Source organism: Camelina sativa, chromosome 16 (assembly GCF_030686135.1).
Source record: "Camelina sativa cultivar CO46 ecotype springtype chromosome 16, ASM3068613v1".
NCBI classification, from domain to species: domain Eukaryota; kingdom Viridiplantae; phylum Streptophyta; class Magnoliopsida; order Brassicales; family Brassicaceae; genus Camelina; species Camelina sativa.
In genome coordinates, this window is record NC_141895.1 from 28,849,350 (window position 1) to 28,865,562 (window position 16,213).

The window sequence follows — 16,213 nt, forward strand, 5'->3', positions numbered from 1 at the left end:
GAAATCTGATGGGTTCTTCTCACACTTGTTAGAATGGTTGATTACGTGCAATGAATGTTGTGAATGCTCCCAGCAAAATAGAGAGGAAATGCCAAAAGAGAGGAGCAAAAAGAGGGTAAGGGCATCTCTAACTCATTTCTTCATTTTTTACTCTATTTTAGAGTAACTCCATTTTGGATATGGTTTTACTCTAACCTATTTCTCCATATTTGACTCCAAAATAGGATATTCTTAGAATATTCTTTTTATATCTTGTTATTAATTTATATATTGATCCTTTATTTATTAAAATTACAAACTTGACTCAATTATTTTATTTTTAGAAAAAACAAATTTTAACATGTTATTTATATTTAAGATTATTATTGAACAACATTACATTACACAACATTCATTAATTATTAGTCTTTGTTGGATTAAGTTGTTTTTAATCTTTAGTTTAAGTCATATTATGTATTTTAAATTTTATTGGTAGAATGCTATTTTGTACTTTTGTTGGTATTTGTCTATTTTCTAAGTAATATATGTTAATTGTTGAATTTTAAAATTATTATTTATAAGTTTAAGTATAAAATAATAATATTTAACTGTATTTAGATATAAACTATAAATCTATATAAATTTAAAGGACTGATTTGCAAATAAAAAAGCTCAACTCCAAAATGGAGAAATGAATTAAAAGTCTCCAAATATAAAAATAAATATAGAGATCTCCATTTTGAAGATAGAAAGAGAGTGGAGTTGGAGAAGGGTTTTCTCCAAAATGGAGTTTGGAGATAGAAATAGAGATGAGTTGGAGATGGTCTAACAGAATAACACAATAACACAATGCTCTCAGCAAAATAAGACTCCTATATATATAAAGAGAGTAAAACCACTTTTCATTGCCCACATTTTTAAGTCATAACACAAGAGTGCCATAACGTATCACTAAAATTAAATGTGTAAGATTCGAGACGTGGTTGACTTGATAACCCAAGTGGCTGAAGTATCTGCATAACATATAAGTTTCTATTTTCATGGCTAGTTCATACTTTGTAAATACATATATAATCTACTAGCTAGCTAGATAAATGGGGTTAAGATAAAAGACAAAATTAGTAAGTAAGTCAAATTAATTTGAAGCATGTAGATTTTAATTCGCTTGAAAAATTGAAAATATAATTAGAATCCACGTAGCAGCTACGGAAGCAATAGAGGCAACAACCTTTAAATCCTTTAATCTCAATGTTTTTATGGTCACCTAGTCCGGTTGAACCATGGTCCATGGGTCAGTTTATTCATAGCTTTGTTTATTTTCTTTTATGGATAGAATATATGTATCAGGTACATAACTAAACACTAAGCAAGTTAAATTAAGTGATTATTCCATTCTTTTAATTGGTTTGGGCACTTAAAAAAAACTCACATCTAACTTCTTTTTTTTTTTTTTTTGAGTGTTTGGACGTTCCCGAATTACTCCTTTTTACAAATACGTTGTGGTCCATATATTATGACCAAGATTTAGGTCGAAGTTTTTGTGTATATTTTAGACCGACATAATTTCCATATGTAAATATAGCTGCAATAAGATAGTTTGTGTCTTGTACGAGTTTAAGAATTTTCGTACTCCATCTTTTTAGAGATGGCAAATCCATATTTTTTAATACGATTTTCATTGGCCTTTCAGTTCTGAATAACTTCTTTTTTTCTTAGTTCAATTATCTAAATTAGTTTTCTTAAAAACTTAACAACTTAAAAAGGTAATATACTAAGAGCAAGATTATGGGTGGTCTCTTATAAGTGGGTTGTTAAACATTGTTTGATTATTATATGAATTAATTGTGTATTGTTTTGAATATTGTTTGATTATTATATGAATTAATTGTGTATTGTTTTGAATATAAGAACTTATGATCTCTTAGTTAAATTTTTCTCATCCAATGGTAGGTTCTAATTTTGGGTCTCTTATTTTTGAAAATATTATTTTTTGAAATTTAAATATCTTAAATAGAATAGAAGTGGTATAAATGTGTAAACATTTAAGATTTTATAAAAATAGAAAATATTGCATTTAAGATTTTATAAAAATAGGAAAATATTGCATTTTATAAATATATTTACATGTTTATAGTCTATGCATGGACATGAACATATAATTAAAATGGTAGATATGATTACTGAAACTCTGTAAGTGTTAAGGTCTTTGCATAATTGATGTTTTAGTTTCTGCTTCTGGCTGTACTTAGCTGTATATGGGTTATCCATGCAACAAAACCGTTAATAGAGAGACTTACAGCAACAACTGTTGGGACATGGCTTATTTTTATTCCTACGGTGTCATGGATTTGCTGAGCTGTAACCATAAGAAGAGAAAATTAACAAAACATGCATGAACTAGAGAAGCAAATTAGAATGAAAACACAAGTGTCGAAAGACAAGTTATTAAAAGATAAGAAAAAAATCTCAAAACGTTAAAGCATATCTTATGTTCTGCAAAGCCAAATACCAGAGTCTCTTGTCAAACCCCTGACAATAGACAACAACAACAACAACAAAAATGGAGAATGTACGTAATCCCAAACAACTTAACTTACTTCAAGACTTTAGAAATCCCAATTGAATTCATCATAAACTGCATCTAAACTATGCCAGTGCCATCACAATTTAAACAACAATAAGTAAAACGAATATCAGTGGTGGAGAGAGTAACTCAGAGAATATATATATATACCTCAGTTCCCACTGGAAATGCAGCCTTCACACAAATCTTCCTGCAAACACACACAAAAACAACAATCCATTTGTTTTACACAATAAGTAGAATGGCATACAACTGTACGTTCTCATAGAAATAAACCAAAATATCATTCTGATACCACTATATATAATATATTGTTTATTGCAACCAAGAACTCTTAAACAGCTATGTAGGTTTCCTCATCTTACCCTCATTCACTTGTTCTCAGTGGTCCTCTTTCGCTTATCACCACCACGACAAACAGGTTTCTTCTTCTTACCCTCATTCACTTGTTCCATTAAGAAAAGGTTTAAAGTCAGTATAATAAATTTCAATTCAAGACACTACTACATAGGAATATATAAGATCTCACCTTTTGATCACCCCAATCATCATCAAAACAAAAGAAAGTCATCTCGAGATTCAGCATACAGTTAATGCATGCAATTAAAACAAACAGGGAAAGTGTCGAATCCAATTCAAAAAACACTCATCAAACTACAAATTCCCAAACAGCTATCAACATATAACCCTAATTTTTCTAATACAAATCTAATTCATCGCATCATTGAACCAAACAATTCGAGAATTGGCTAATTCAATCTCCGATTTGGTGAAGCAAAAACCTTCTCCAATTTATGAACTGCCACCGTTGATGGTGCCGCAGTCGATGGAGATGATGATATCTCCAGTAAAATACGCTTTGCCCACTGTTTTACCTCTCAATTTTACCAAGAACTCTCAAGCTTTTTCCATTAAAATCATCGATTTACCGAGAGAGAGACAAAAGACAGAAACGCCAGAGAGAACTGCTGACACGTAGCGTCTCTTAACCCACGATCGAGTATACTATATAAGGAGAGATCTTATATTTTTTCTTTTGTTTTGATTTATTTTTTTTCAACAAAGCGCTAAGAACTCCTCTATCAACCCCTCAATGAACCCCCAACGGAGAAGGTCTAATATGTGAAGATATATTATATGCTATACAATTCTAAAAAGCATATGGTTCAATAGAAGTTAAATAAGTTCTTAAGCCAACAAGTGTAGGACATAAGAGGATGAAACGAAATTATAAGAACATGAAATTGTTATGACAACAATTGTATACTTTTCTTTTTACATCGATTTAGTAAGAAACATTTAGATTTGGCAAGTAAAAAGAGAAAGGAACTTATATATAGTTAAACGAATGGATAAAGCCGTAAGCGTTATTTGAGGTGGGAAAAGTGGTGACGTGAGCGAAATCGCCAGTGTCACATCTCAAGTGTCAGTCTTTACAACCAAATATCGTATCATATAGATTTGGTATCATTAAGGATAATAATTAGCTCTAGGCTTGTTATTACTCCATCACCAATATTTTCATACAATTAAATAACCTTTTTCAAGTATGTGTGTCGTCGTTTTGATGATCCTCCACAATTGTAATTTGCAACCTCCGATAGAAGTTGTCATCTTGACACTGACACTGCCTGTCTCTGCCCCAAAGCCGATTTAAAATTTAATTCTTTCCACCACATCATCAAATCATCATCATCATTATTATTGTATGGTTAATTATGACTATCACTTCCATTAATTATTTGCATTGACATTTGCAAACGTACTCATAAATTTTTCCAACGGTACATATTGCCTTTGGAGATAATATACTTGTCTTTTTTATTTACACTTTCTAGTCTCTACGTAAAAACTATATTTTTTTTACAGATAATATGGTGTGAAATAGAAACGTAATGCTGCTATAGTTTATATTTTACTTAGAAAATCAAAAGAGATAACGATGATTTCATTCACATGAGCAACAAAAGTAGTGCATATCTTACATTCACGTTCATGAAACAAGCTTAGCAAAATGAAACTGATACACAAAGAAAAAAAAGTCTCCTTGCAGGATGATAAAACCGATAAAACATAAGAGTTAATATACAATATGAAATTAAGTAAAAGCAACAAGGTGAGGTCAAGGGAGATGAGAGGGGTTTCTTGGCTGTCTTGGTGGGTTCACATGATGGTGCAAAGGGTCAGGTCCTGAAGGAACGGTTCTAAGCTCTTCATGTAGCCCTAAACCTTTTTGCTTCTCTTTTTTGTCTCCATTTGCTCCTCCCCAGTCACTCCCCTTCTTCATCATCATCATCTGCCAAAGTAAAGACCATTTTATTATGTTTCATACTTCAAATTGCAAACCATAATAAATACAAATGGTATATAAATATATATATATATATTTGAGTGTGCGTATGTATTTATAGAGGAACATATATATGTAGAACATGAAAACTAAAGCAATCAAACAGTGGTCGGACTTGGACTAGATATATGAATGTTTAGGTATTAGTACAAGTTGGAGCGAACCTTGCGCGTGGGAAGAGCATGATCATGAGCTTGAGTGAGATCTGGTGAGATAATAAACCAAAAACAAGTTATGATGATAGTTATAATAATGCGTGAACATGAGTGACAGAGTTTTTAGACGAAGGAGAGAGATTGAGACCAGAAGCATCATGGAGGAACAAGAGGCAGAAGAGTAGCAGTAGCACAAGACTTCTCGAATCCATTTTTTTAGAGAGAAAGTTAATGAGAGAGATGGAGAGCTAGAGAGAGAGAAAGATATAAACTGTTTTCACTGTGGTGATAAAATGAGAAGGGGACAGTCCAATTTATAGCGTAAACCTAGAAGAAGGAATGGGGTCTCCTATTTTAATTTCTTTTAACTGGCTATAAAAGTAGATATTTTTGTTACTTTTAGATAATATATGATTTATATGTAGTATCGGAATCTTCATTACTCTACCGCACCAATGGTCTTAAAGTATATATATTTAAGGTTCATATATATTACGAGCTCATGAACTTGTTTATAGTTTAGCTATATCAATGCTCATACTTTAACTGAAACTCTCCCTACCAATGTAAGAAACTGTGAGATATTTAAAACAAATATTTATCTGTTTTCTAGACAATAAAAAATTGATATCAACAAGAAATTAAACTAATTAATCCCTTGCCACAATATTATACAGCATCTAAATAATAACAAAAAAATTAAAAAAATAACATCTAAATATTTTTACAGCTGAACAACAACTTCTGAGAGAGCCTTATTCTACCCCGGCAGTCAAACACGTATTCTTGAATTTGAATCCGACATGTATAAGAAGATAAAACAAACAAAATGCTCGCCATATGTTTTTTTGTGGTCAAAGATTTCGGTACCATGTCCAAAATTTAACTTCATAACTAGACATTGCTGATTTTACGTTCAAATTCAAAGATATTAGCAAAGAGGCATCAACTAGTAAGGTTAGCACTAGTCATATTGATACACGAAACCGCGTTGCATCCACGAATAGGAGATGGCCAAAAGTTAACTGTTAGATAAGATCTTACATGTAGAACTTGTTCCTCGTACGTGAGCGAGAGACTGGGCGTAACAATTATCCCTCATATATGTCTCTCGGCTAACATTTGTTGACCTCTATGCATATATCTTTTCTAGGATCTCTTGTAGATGTAAGATGTTACGTCACTAACCAAGTAAGGCCATCTTTAACGGGATAACATTATGGGTGTTCTAAGCCCAATAAAATGATAAATAAACTGAATATTGGCTTTAGAACAGATTTTTTGGTCTTCAATTAGAACAGATTTTAGTCCAGTTCTATGATCACGTGGCAGTACGTGAATGGTTGAGTTTTTTTGCAATTGAGACAATTTTTCATTTCTCTTCTTCTTCCAAATCGCATCTAGGTTTTCGAAGAGAAAGAGACAAAACGGCGAAAGCTTCGATTTCTACATCTTCGCCGACTAAGGTTAGTATTCCGGCCAAAAGTGTCTCTGCTTTGCTCTCAGTTCTCTGTTATGCTGAGTTTGGAGTTGAGATTCCTGTCACTCGAGGCTCTTTCTCATATCTTAGGGTTGAATTAGGGGATTTTATAGCCTTTATTGCTGCTGCGAATATATTGCTTGAGGCTATTGTTGGTGCTGCTGGATTAGGGAGGTCATGGTCTTCGTATCTAGCTAGTTTGGTCGAGAATGATTCTGATTATTTCCGGATTAAAGTCGATTCCTTTGCTAAAGGGTTTGATCTTCTTGATCCGGTTGTTGTTGCTGTGCTTTTAGTTGCTAATGGTATTGCCATGAGTGGAACAAAGAGGACTTCTTGGTTGAATTTTATTACTTCCATTGTCACTGTTTGTGTTATTGTGTTTATCGTCATTGTGGGGTTTGATATGGTGTCGAACATGGCTGAGGAAACAGAGAAACCTTCCAGAGATATACCTATTGGTTTGGTTGGCTCGATGTCTATGATCATTGTGGTTTATTGTTTGATGGCTTTGGCTTTGACTATGATGGTGAAATACACTGAAATCGATGTGAATGCAGCTTATTTTGTTGCTTTTACTCAGATTGGGATGAAATGGGCAAAGTACTTGGTTGGTATATGCGCTTTAAAGGGAATGACGACAAGCCTGCATGTTGGATCTCTAGGTCAAGCTTGGTACACCACTCAGATTGCTCGGTCTCATATGATTCATCCATGGTTTGCTTTGGTTCATCCTAAACAGAAACCCCTATCAATGCTTCTTCCATCGGAGTATCAACGCTTTGGAACGCAGGCGTTAGAGGTTGGATAGCTTATGCTGTTATTGGAGTTATTTGGTTCATAGGCACTTTGGGATTGGCGTTGCTACCAAAATCCCGTGTTCGTTGGTCTTCATGCAACTTATGATGTAGCTCATCAGCCACCGGAGCAAGCAAAGTTTGAGGAAGAGAGATGATATAAGAATCGATCACAACGCTTCAGTATGGTTGGTAAATTGTATAGACTTCCATGTTTTTTCTTATGTAACTTCAATATTCATGTATCAAATGTACAATAAAAATTGATTATTATATTATTAAATCTTATGATCTTAAACATGTTCTCCCAATAACCAATTTTTTAACAAAAAAATCTAAACTAATAATTTTACATTATTTTTCATAATATTTTTACTCTAAAAACATCCAAAAGTGTTCCCCTATAAAAATGCCCTAATAAATGATTGCTTCAGTCTCCAAATCTTTTTTTTTTTTGCTTATTACTACAATATGGAAATTGGAATATGTTATTATTTTGGCATCCTTGTGAGTTGTGACCTTGTTGTCCCTTGATCTGTTATCTTTGTTGGATTTGGTTGACGACTAACTTACATAACATTTTGTAAGATCTGTATCACCATCTTTTATGTTTATCGATATCTTATAAAATAATGATACAAATTTCATATGAAATTACGAAGTTTTTTTTTCTAGGGGCTCATCAAATCTGTGTACCAAAATATCCAAAACAATTTTAAAAATACATGCATTAATTTCTTTTTTAACAATATGGGAATTACCTGAATATAATTGAGTATCAAATCCATGCCAAATCTATATTTGCTGGAAATAATATTTAATACTTAAAGGGATTTATATACATGTCTATGAGTCTTTGCCGGCGCCGTTCGAGGGTACCATCGGCTGATGTCATGAGGCAGAGAGAATGATACCTGGAGTACTTACTGACACGTGTCAATTTGATGGCATCAGATCTCAGCCGTCCGATCATCCCAAATACTACCTTTAGATTATCTCTCCTTTTGATAATTGTTTTTAGATTCCGTTTTGCTTCGTCGGTTGCTTACTCTTATGGGCCAATTAGATTATCTCTACTTTTTAACTAATTTACTAATTTACAACCATTATATAATATGTTTTTGTAGCAAATATAATAATAATAATAATAATAATAATAATCAGATACGTGTTTTGGTGCATCAAAAAGAAACCACCGCTTACGGCTTCTTTTCAGTTAAAAAATTAAGAAACTCTTAAATTGGTGATATTCAAACTTTTTAGAGCAGAAAAACTTAGATCTTTTAATCTAAAGACTTAGATGAAGTTTTTTGAAATTAGTAATTAATCTATAAATAAAATAAAAACTGAAATATCATTAGAAATATTAATAAATTCAATAAATGACTTGGTTTAATACTAAATATTAAATGAATTAGTAAAAACTTAAACCTGATTCTTGTTTATTAAAATGTTGGTTAAAAATGTTGATTTTGAAAAATTAAGTAATTTTGGTGGAAAAAAGGAAAAAAAATATCTACCAAAGTTAATATATTACAAATTTTTGCTATGTAAATTTTTTTTTGTTGTGCATGCAGCCTCCATAACCCTTGGCACGGCTGTGATAATAATAATAATATTTTTGTATGGACAAAATGTATGTAGTTTGCTTTAATGAATAATCTAGAACATGATTTATTTTAGGGATATGTAAATAACTAAATATATTGAAAACGAATATAACATATGTTAAAAATATATATCAAAACGATTGATAAAACCAACGATAGTGGTTAAACCTCTGAGTTACCCAAAACGTAGGAACTTAAAAAGATTACGGATTCGATTCACGTTGTTAATCTCCTAATCGCTTAAAAAAAACATATAGATCAGTAATTTTAAACAAATCTAGAATCTTGCAGCTCAAAAATCAAGCAACAAATACTAATCTAAAATCAAATTTAGAAAAATGTGAGTTTATGTTCTGTATTCCATCCGATCAGTAATATTGGGTTCAAATATACTCCATCTGTCTCATAAAAATTGATGTTTAGAAGCTTTTACACATTTAAAAAAAACAATGATTACTGAATTTAAATATTTTTTTGACTAAAGAGATATTATTTAATTTTAAACCAATAACAATTCAAAATTTTAAATATTTTCAATGATTACTTCTTGAAGTTTACAAAACATCAATATTTGTATAACAAAAAAATATCCCAAAACATCAATCTTTATGAGACAAAGGGAGTAAATTAATTATTAATTTAGTCTATCTACATTTTATATTTTTTAATTTAATTATTACATCAGAACACAAAACCAACACCTACTGTACTAAATTAAACTTGCTGTTAACTATTAATTACATTATTAAATATGTCGCTGTCTACATGTCGTCGAATCGTTACCGATACAGTGATGTCAAAGAAAGATGAAACAGCCTGGAAAATGCAATGAAGGGGGAAGAGAGTAGAAACTAGAAAAGACGAGTGTAATGTTAAGCGACAAGAGACTGATTGAAGAAGCCACAAAGGTCAATTCTAAATTTTGAAATCATTTTACGTTCATTGGTTATTTGTTTGATAACCAACCCTAGTTGAGTTGATAAAAAGTGTAATATATATATATATATCAAAAAGTGGGTAACTAAGATTCTGCAATATAACCAATAAAAATTAAAATTGCAATGCAAAATCAAACCTTTTTGACTTCTTCTTCCTTCATGGTATCAAGTTATCGTGACCCTCTTGAATGTGTTTTATGTTTATTCTGCTTTTGTAATTTCTCAATACAGTTCAAATATCCCTTCTTGCTTCTTTTCTTTTCAGATATTTTTTTGGCTAAAAAGCCACTTTTATATCAATAGTTTTAATCTATTTAAAGAATGCTATCGTACGACTAAAATTTTATAAAAATATCTAAATACTATTAAGAGAATAATTCTTGAACTATATAAATTATATGTAATATTAGTATCGTAATATTTTACTTTCCCAATAATTAGATTACTTAAATACTAATTTTTTGGTTTGTTTGGAGCAATTTAAACAAACATTATAATCGTAATTCAATTAGTTCACAAAACTCAATGACATCAATTGTTGGTTGCCTAAGCTTTGCCAATCTAATGATATAGATACGTCGATTCTCGATTATCATTATTTTTTATGGTTTGATATATTGGCTATAGGTTTATAATTAAATTGACCTAATTCAACTAAGAACATGAATAACAATCAAAGAAAGAAAACATAAGCATCAAGCCAAAAAGAAAATAACAATAATGTTTGTAAACATTTCCTTTGAAATACCAAACTCAATGATAGATCTACTCACACATAACTTAGATACATGTGATATAATCTTTGTAGTTTGAAAAAGTTATGAGTTTATTGATTCCCAAAGGATTTTAAAAAAACTATAAACTAAACTAAGACGAAAGAATAAAACTTTGAATAGCTCAAGCCGGAGGAAAAATGTTTACAAAAGAAATTGCACAGATTAAAGATATGGACGACTGGGTGAGACAATCCGTCTTCTGATTCGACAAGGGTGAAATTTTATATATGAAAAAGAGAGGAAAAGAACGAAGAAGGTGGAAGTCATCTAGAAGATTAGAAAACACGGACTAGTCTTCAAGGATTTGAATCATCACGATTAGTTCTGCATAATTCGTCTCTAAGTGGATAAGCAACCCCTCCAGCAAGGATACTCTCCATGGCCCAAAGCAAAGCTTCTAACTCCAAATGGAGCGGGGAAAGACTACGTCTCAGACATCTATTTCCCAACAATAAAGTCTGAACATTGCTGTTACGACACTAGCATCGCAAATCTGAATTGGAGTTAGATGCTTTCCATGAGCCATCTATCTAACAACGGGTTACCTGACGCTGAATTACCGGAGAGATCAAAAAATCCGATGGACCTGAGGTACCCGAGAAATCCTCTGGCGGAGAATGCTCCTCCCAGTTTTTCACTTACAGTCTGATTAATAACGTAATCTGGCGTAAGTTGCGTACCTTAAAAAACTTTTTTATGCATATACTTCTAGATCGACTATAATATCCAAAGTAATTAGATATTAATATATGTATATATTCATAACTAATCGGTATAGTAGCAAAACCAATCTATTTCCAGGCATCTTTTGTACTGTTCGTTTACAAAGTGTACATGTCGGTTTTCGTCTTCCTTTATTTATTCACTTAATGCATGATCCTCAATTCTCGTCCAATACATTTTGTCTCTCAAACCGATTCACAAACCTATATATACATAAAATCATCAGAAATCGACAAATCCTCGACAAAAAGACTCAAGACTCGACATTAAAATGACTCTAAAAACATTTTAAAATATGACTTAACACATTATCCCACACTTAAACTTTTGCTTGTCTTCAAGTAAGAACCGTTAAAATCTAATTCCAAAAGAGAAAACTTTGAAAGATGGGAACTCACTTTTGTTAGAAATCTCTTCTTTGCACTGTATGTACTTAAGAACATACTTTATATACTATCCATGCGAAGCTTTTTTTTTTTTTTTTGGTTTAATGTTAAACTCATGAGAAGCTTTCAGTAAATATCATTTCTCTTATGAACGCCTAAGCAACCGCATACCATGCATTTTTGAACACTCGTAACAGTAAAGCTGGCACATCGAGAACTCACAAATGAAAATCATATTTAAGTTCATATAAGATCCGATGGATCTATAGCTCACTCAAGCTCATTTACTCATAGTGCAATAATATTAGATTTGTTGCTCCTAGGAGGTAAAACTTTCAAGTGTCAATCTATTTCTCTTAAATAAATAAATTTAGAAATATTCAAAAAGTAAAATTTTAAACAAAAATAAGTAATATATTTAGTGAAAACCATTTATGGTGTAATCATATAAATTTGTTTTATTTGTGTGAATCTTTTATTGGTCAACACTTTTCAGAAATTTGTTTTGGAAAGAACTTTTATTTTCACAAATAAATTAAAAATATGGTGGCTGTTGGCATTTATGAGTTCAATGGTTATTTCCTAGTGGAATACCTAAATAAATTACTGTTTTAGATTTAATGTTTCCACTTAATTAATAAACTAACTAATTTAGACAAAATACTTTAATTATTTAATATATTTGTTGTAGTCATCTTTGAAATATTTCATTATTTCCAACTGTCAAAATGACTTTAAAATAACTAACTAAATAAAATAAAATTGCATAATTGTATGGAAAGGGATTTAATATTGGCTACCAACTGTATTTTACATTGTTGATTATCTAACCAACGCTAAAACCAGTTATGAAATAACTTTAGTGTTTGTCAACAAAAAAAAAAAAAAAAAAAAAAAAAAAAATTAACTTTAGTTCTACAAAGATCTTTGGAAAGAAAAACCAAGATATCTAGAAAATTTTAAAGACATTTATTTTAAAGTTTGACTTTGAATACCAAAATATATGTCACCTCTTTTCATCCATCATGATATATTTATAAATATTTTATGCCTATAAATATGTCTTTCATAATCTACTCTAATTTCACAAAGTATAATCTTAAATATTTTTCATACATCAATAAATTAAAAAATACACTAGTGTTTGACATGTTTGGTTCTTCAATTGTTCCCTCTCACTCTGAATCGCAACGAGATGTGGTCCGTTCCAATTTTCTCTATATGCACAAAAAATTTCTACTTGATTTTTCCATTTTTATGTTTTATTACATTTGCTATAGTTTTTGCGTTCGTTATCGTTTTTATGAGATAAGATAATTTTTTCTGATCTGATTTAATTTATATGATAGGTTATGGATCTGTCAGTGAATGGTGATATATGTGGAAATGGTTTGGTAAGTTTTTTCATATTGTTTTTTTCAGTTTCATAACTTGAACGTGGTTTATATTAATTTAATCTTTTAAACATAAAAAAAAATAGAAACAAATCTTAAATCGTGTTGGAAGAAGTCAGTACTAGGAATGCGGAGCTGAAGAGGATGTGATCCAAGAACGAGTCTTTCTTATGGTTGTTTTAATTATTCAAATAAAGACCTATTAATCCGGTCAAAAGTAGTTGCAGGAGAAGGTTGTTTCTCTGCAGTATTTTAGGAGTTTTCTGTTTCGTGTAAGGCTATATAAGCAAATGCTTTTCATTCAATAAGAGTACAAGTTTTCAGCATCTATTATTTTCGAGTCTTTGAGTTTACAAATTGGTAGCAGAGCTCGTTAGATATTGAGAACTTGAGAGAGAAGCCGTAGCTTCAAAACACTAAGAAAGATGAGTGATGACAAGATGAAGTTACCACAATTCGACGGCCATTGGGACCATTGGAGTGAGGTGATGGAGAATTTCTTCAGGGCCAAAGGATTGTGGAGTTTGATCGAGATTGGTTATGAAGAACCTGCCCCCACGACGGTTCTCACTGAGGAGCAACGACAACAACGTGACGATGCCAAAACCAATGACCACAAACTGAAGCACTACCTTTATCAGTCCATTGATAGAGTCACGATGGAGCAAATCTTAGATCGGAAGACGTCTAAGATCATTTGGGAGTCCATGAAGAAGAAGTTCGGAGGGAACGAACGTGTGAAGAAGTCCTTGTTGCAGAAACTAAGAAGGGACTTTGAGCTGTTGGAAATGAAAGAAACGGAGATGGTGGAAGACTACTTTAAGAGAGTGCTAGCCATCACAAATCAAATGAGGAGTAACGGAGAGACAATGACGGACTCCAAGGTGGTCCAAAAGATCATGCGAACCCTCACCGAGAAATTCATGTACGTGGTGGTCTCGATTGAGGAATCCAAGGACATTGAGTTGCTCACTCTTGATGAACTACAGAGCTCATTGGCTGTGCATGAACAAAAGTTCAAGAAACAGGACAAAGGAGATGATCAAGTCCTGAAAGTAACGTATGGGAGAGGAGCTGGGACCAGAGGAAGAGGTGCGTATGGCAGAAGCAGGGGACGTGGTCGTGGGCGTACGTTTCCAAACAAGAGCACAGTAGAGTGCTACAAATGCCATCGTCTTGGTCATTTTCAGAATGAGTGCCCAAAGTGGGAGGAGGAAGCCAACTACGCTGATGAAGAGGAAGAGATGCTGCTAATGGCGTATGAAGAAGAAGAAGAAGATGTCGAGACGAAAGTGGAGAAACTTATGATGCTGTATGGAGGTGATGATGGTGAGAAAGAAAGCATGCGAAAGAAGGTTTGGTTTCTCGACTCAGGTTGCTCAAACCATATGAGTGGAGACAGAGAGCTGTTCTTAAAGATGAACACTGATTTCAAACACTCGGTTAAATTGGGAAATGATAAGAGATTGGAGGTCGTAGGGAAAGGGAACATAAGGCTGGTCTTGAATGGTGCTGCGTACACTATCAGTGAGGTATACTACATCCCAGAACTCAAAAACAACCTACTGAGTCTTGGCCAGCTTCAGGAGAAGGATGTAACAATCATCATTCGTAAGGGAGCCTGCAAAATCTACCACGATGAGAGAGGGCTAATCGCTGAGAGCAAGATGAGCAGGAACAGGATGTTCATGCTATACGATCAATCTGGTGATGGAGTGAAACACCAGAGATGCCTTCAAACCGTGGCAGAGGAGGTACCAAAGTTATGGCACGAGAGATATGGGCATCTCAGCTACACGGGGATGAAGGCACTTCAGAGCAAGAAGATGGTGCATGGTCTTCCAAGTTTTGATGCGCAAAACTTCACCTGTTCTGATTGCTTGGTGGGGAAACAATCAAGAAACCCTATCTCTAAGACGAGCAAGTGGAGAGCAAAAGAGGTTCTGGAGCTCATACATTCAGACATCTGTGGTCCAATCAGTCCTACTACCACTAGTGGGAAGAGATACGTTCTGTGTTTCATTGATGATTTCAGCAGAAAGGCGTGGGCTTATCTCTTGAAAGAAAAATCCGAGGCGTTTGATTTCTTCAAGACGTTTAAGAGGAAGGTGGAGACAGAAACTGGCAAGAAAATCAAATGTCTCAGAACGGATCGAGGAGGCGAGTACACATCAATTGAATTCACAAATTTCTGCAAAGAAGAAGGGATTCGCAGACAATTAACCACAGCATACACACCACAACAAAACGGCGTTGTAGAGAGGAAGAATCGAACTGTGATGAACATGGTGAGATCAATGCTTTCAATGAGAAAGGTACCTAAGATGTTCTGGGCAGAAGCTGTGATCTGGACATTCTACATCTTAAACAGATGTCCAACTCACTCGGTAAAGGATGTGACACCACAAGAAGCTTGGAGTGGAATCAAACCAAACGTGGAGCACTTTAGAGTATGGGGGAGCATTGCTCATGTTCACGTTCCAGATCAGAAAAGAGGGAAGCTCGATGACAAGAGTATTGTTTGCATGCTTCTTGGTTTCTCAGAAGAATCAAAAGGTTATCGTCTCTATGATCCTGAAACAAAGAAAATCATTGTAAGCAAGGATGTTGTGTTTGAAGAAACAGAAGGATGGAATTGGGAAAAAATTCAGGATCATCATGACGCTGATCTTACTTGGAATGATGATGAGCATATCTGGGAGGAAAGCGATGATGATGAGGGAGGAGAACACGCGACTGAGGAAGAGCAACCTACAGTAGTGGTCGAAGAAGCTCCAGTTTCGCAGCCTACAGTAGCCAGGGAGGGTCGTGTAATAAGGGCTCCTAGCTATCTGAATGACTACATCACCGGGAACGAGATTGATGATGATGAGGATGAAGTCAACATGGCGATAATAAACTCATCTGATCCTCTCACATTCGAAGAAGCTGAGAAAAGCCTTAAGTGGAGAGAAGCTATGGATGAGGAGATAAGATCGATAGAAAGAAACAAAACATGGGAGCTTTCGAATTTACCACAAGGAGCAAAGTGTATTGGCGTG

General features: G+C 33.3%; 1 protein-coding gene, 1 long non-coding RNA gene and 1 pseudogene across 2 annotated transcripts; 2 read left to right on the forward strand and 1 right to left on the reverse strand.

The window, feature by feature from the left end:
• Positions 1–4,610: 4,610 nt before the first annotated feature.
• Positions 4,611–5,303, reverse strand: LOC104754073 (uncharacterized). Its single transcript, XM_010476231.2, has 3 exons — positions 5,217–5,303; positions 5,078–5,118; positions 4,611–4,859 (listed from the first exon to the last, which is right to left on the reverse strand). Exons 1-3 carry the CDS (start codon positions 5,278–5,280, stop codon positions 4,686–4,688), a joined length of 279 nt encoding a protein of 92 aa, XP_010474533.1. The 5' UTR covers positions 5,281–5,303; the 3' UTR covers positions 4,611–4,685.
• Positions 5,304–6,202: 899 nt separating this feature from the next.
• LOC104754074 (cationic amino acid transporter 8, vacuolar pseudogene) lies at positions 6,203–7,558 on the forward strand (annotated as a pseudogene).
• Positions 7,559–12,814: 5,256 nt separating this feature from the next.
• LOC104752625 (uncharacterized) lies at positions 12,815–13,498 on the forward strand. The gene is made up of 3 exons (XR_002035951.2): positions 12,815–12,978; positions 13,128–13,172; positions 13,259–13,498. It is a non-coding gene; the product is annotated as an uncharacterized LOC104752625 (long non-coding RNA).
• The last annotated feature ends 2,715 nt before the right edge of the window (positions 13,499–16,213 follow it).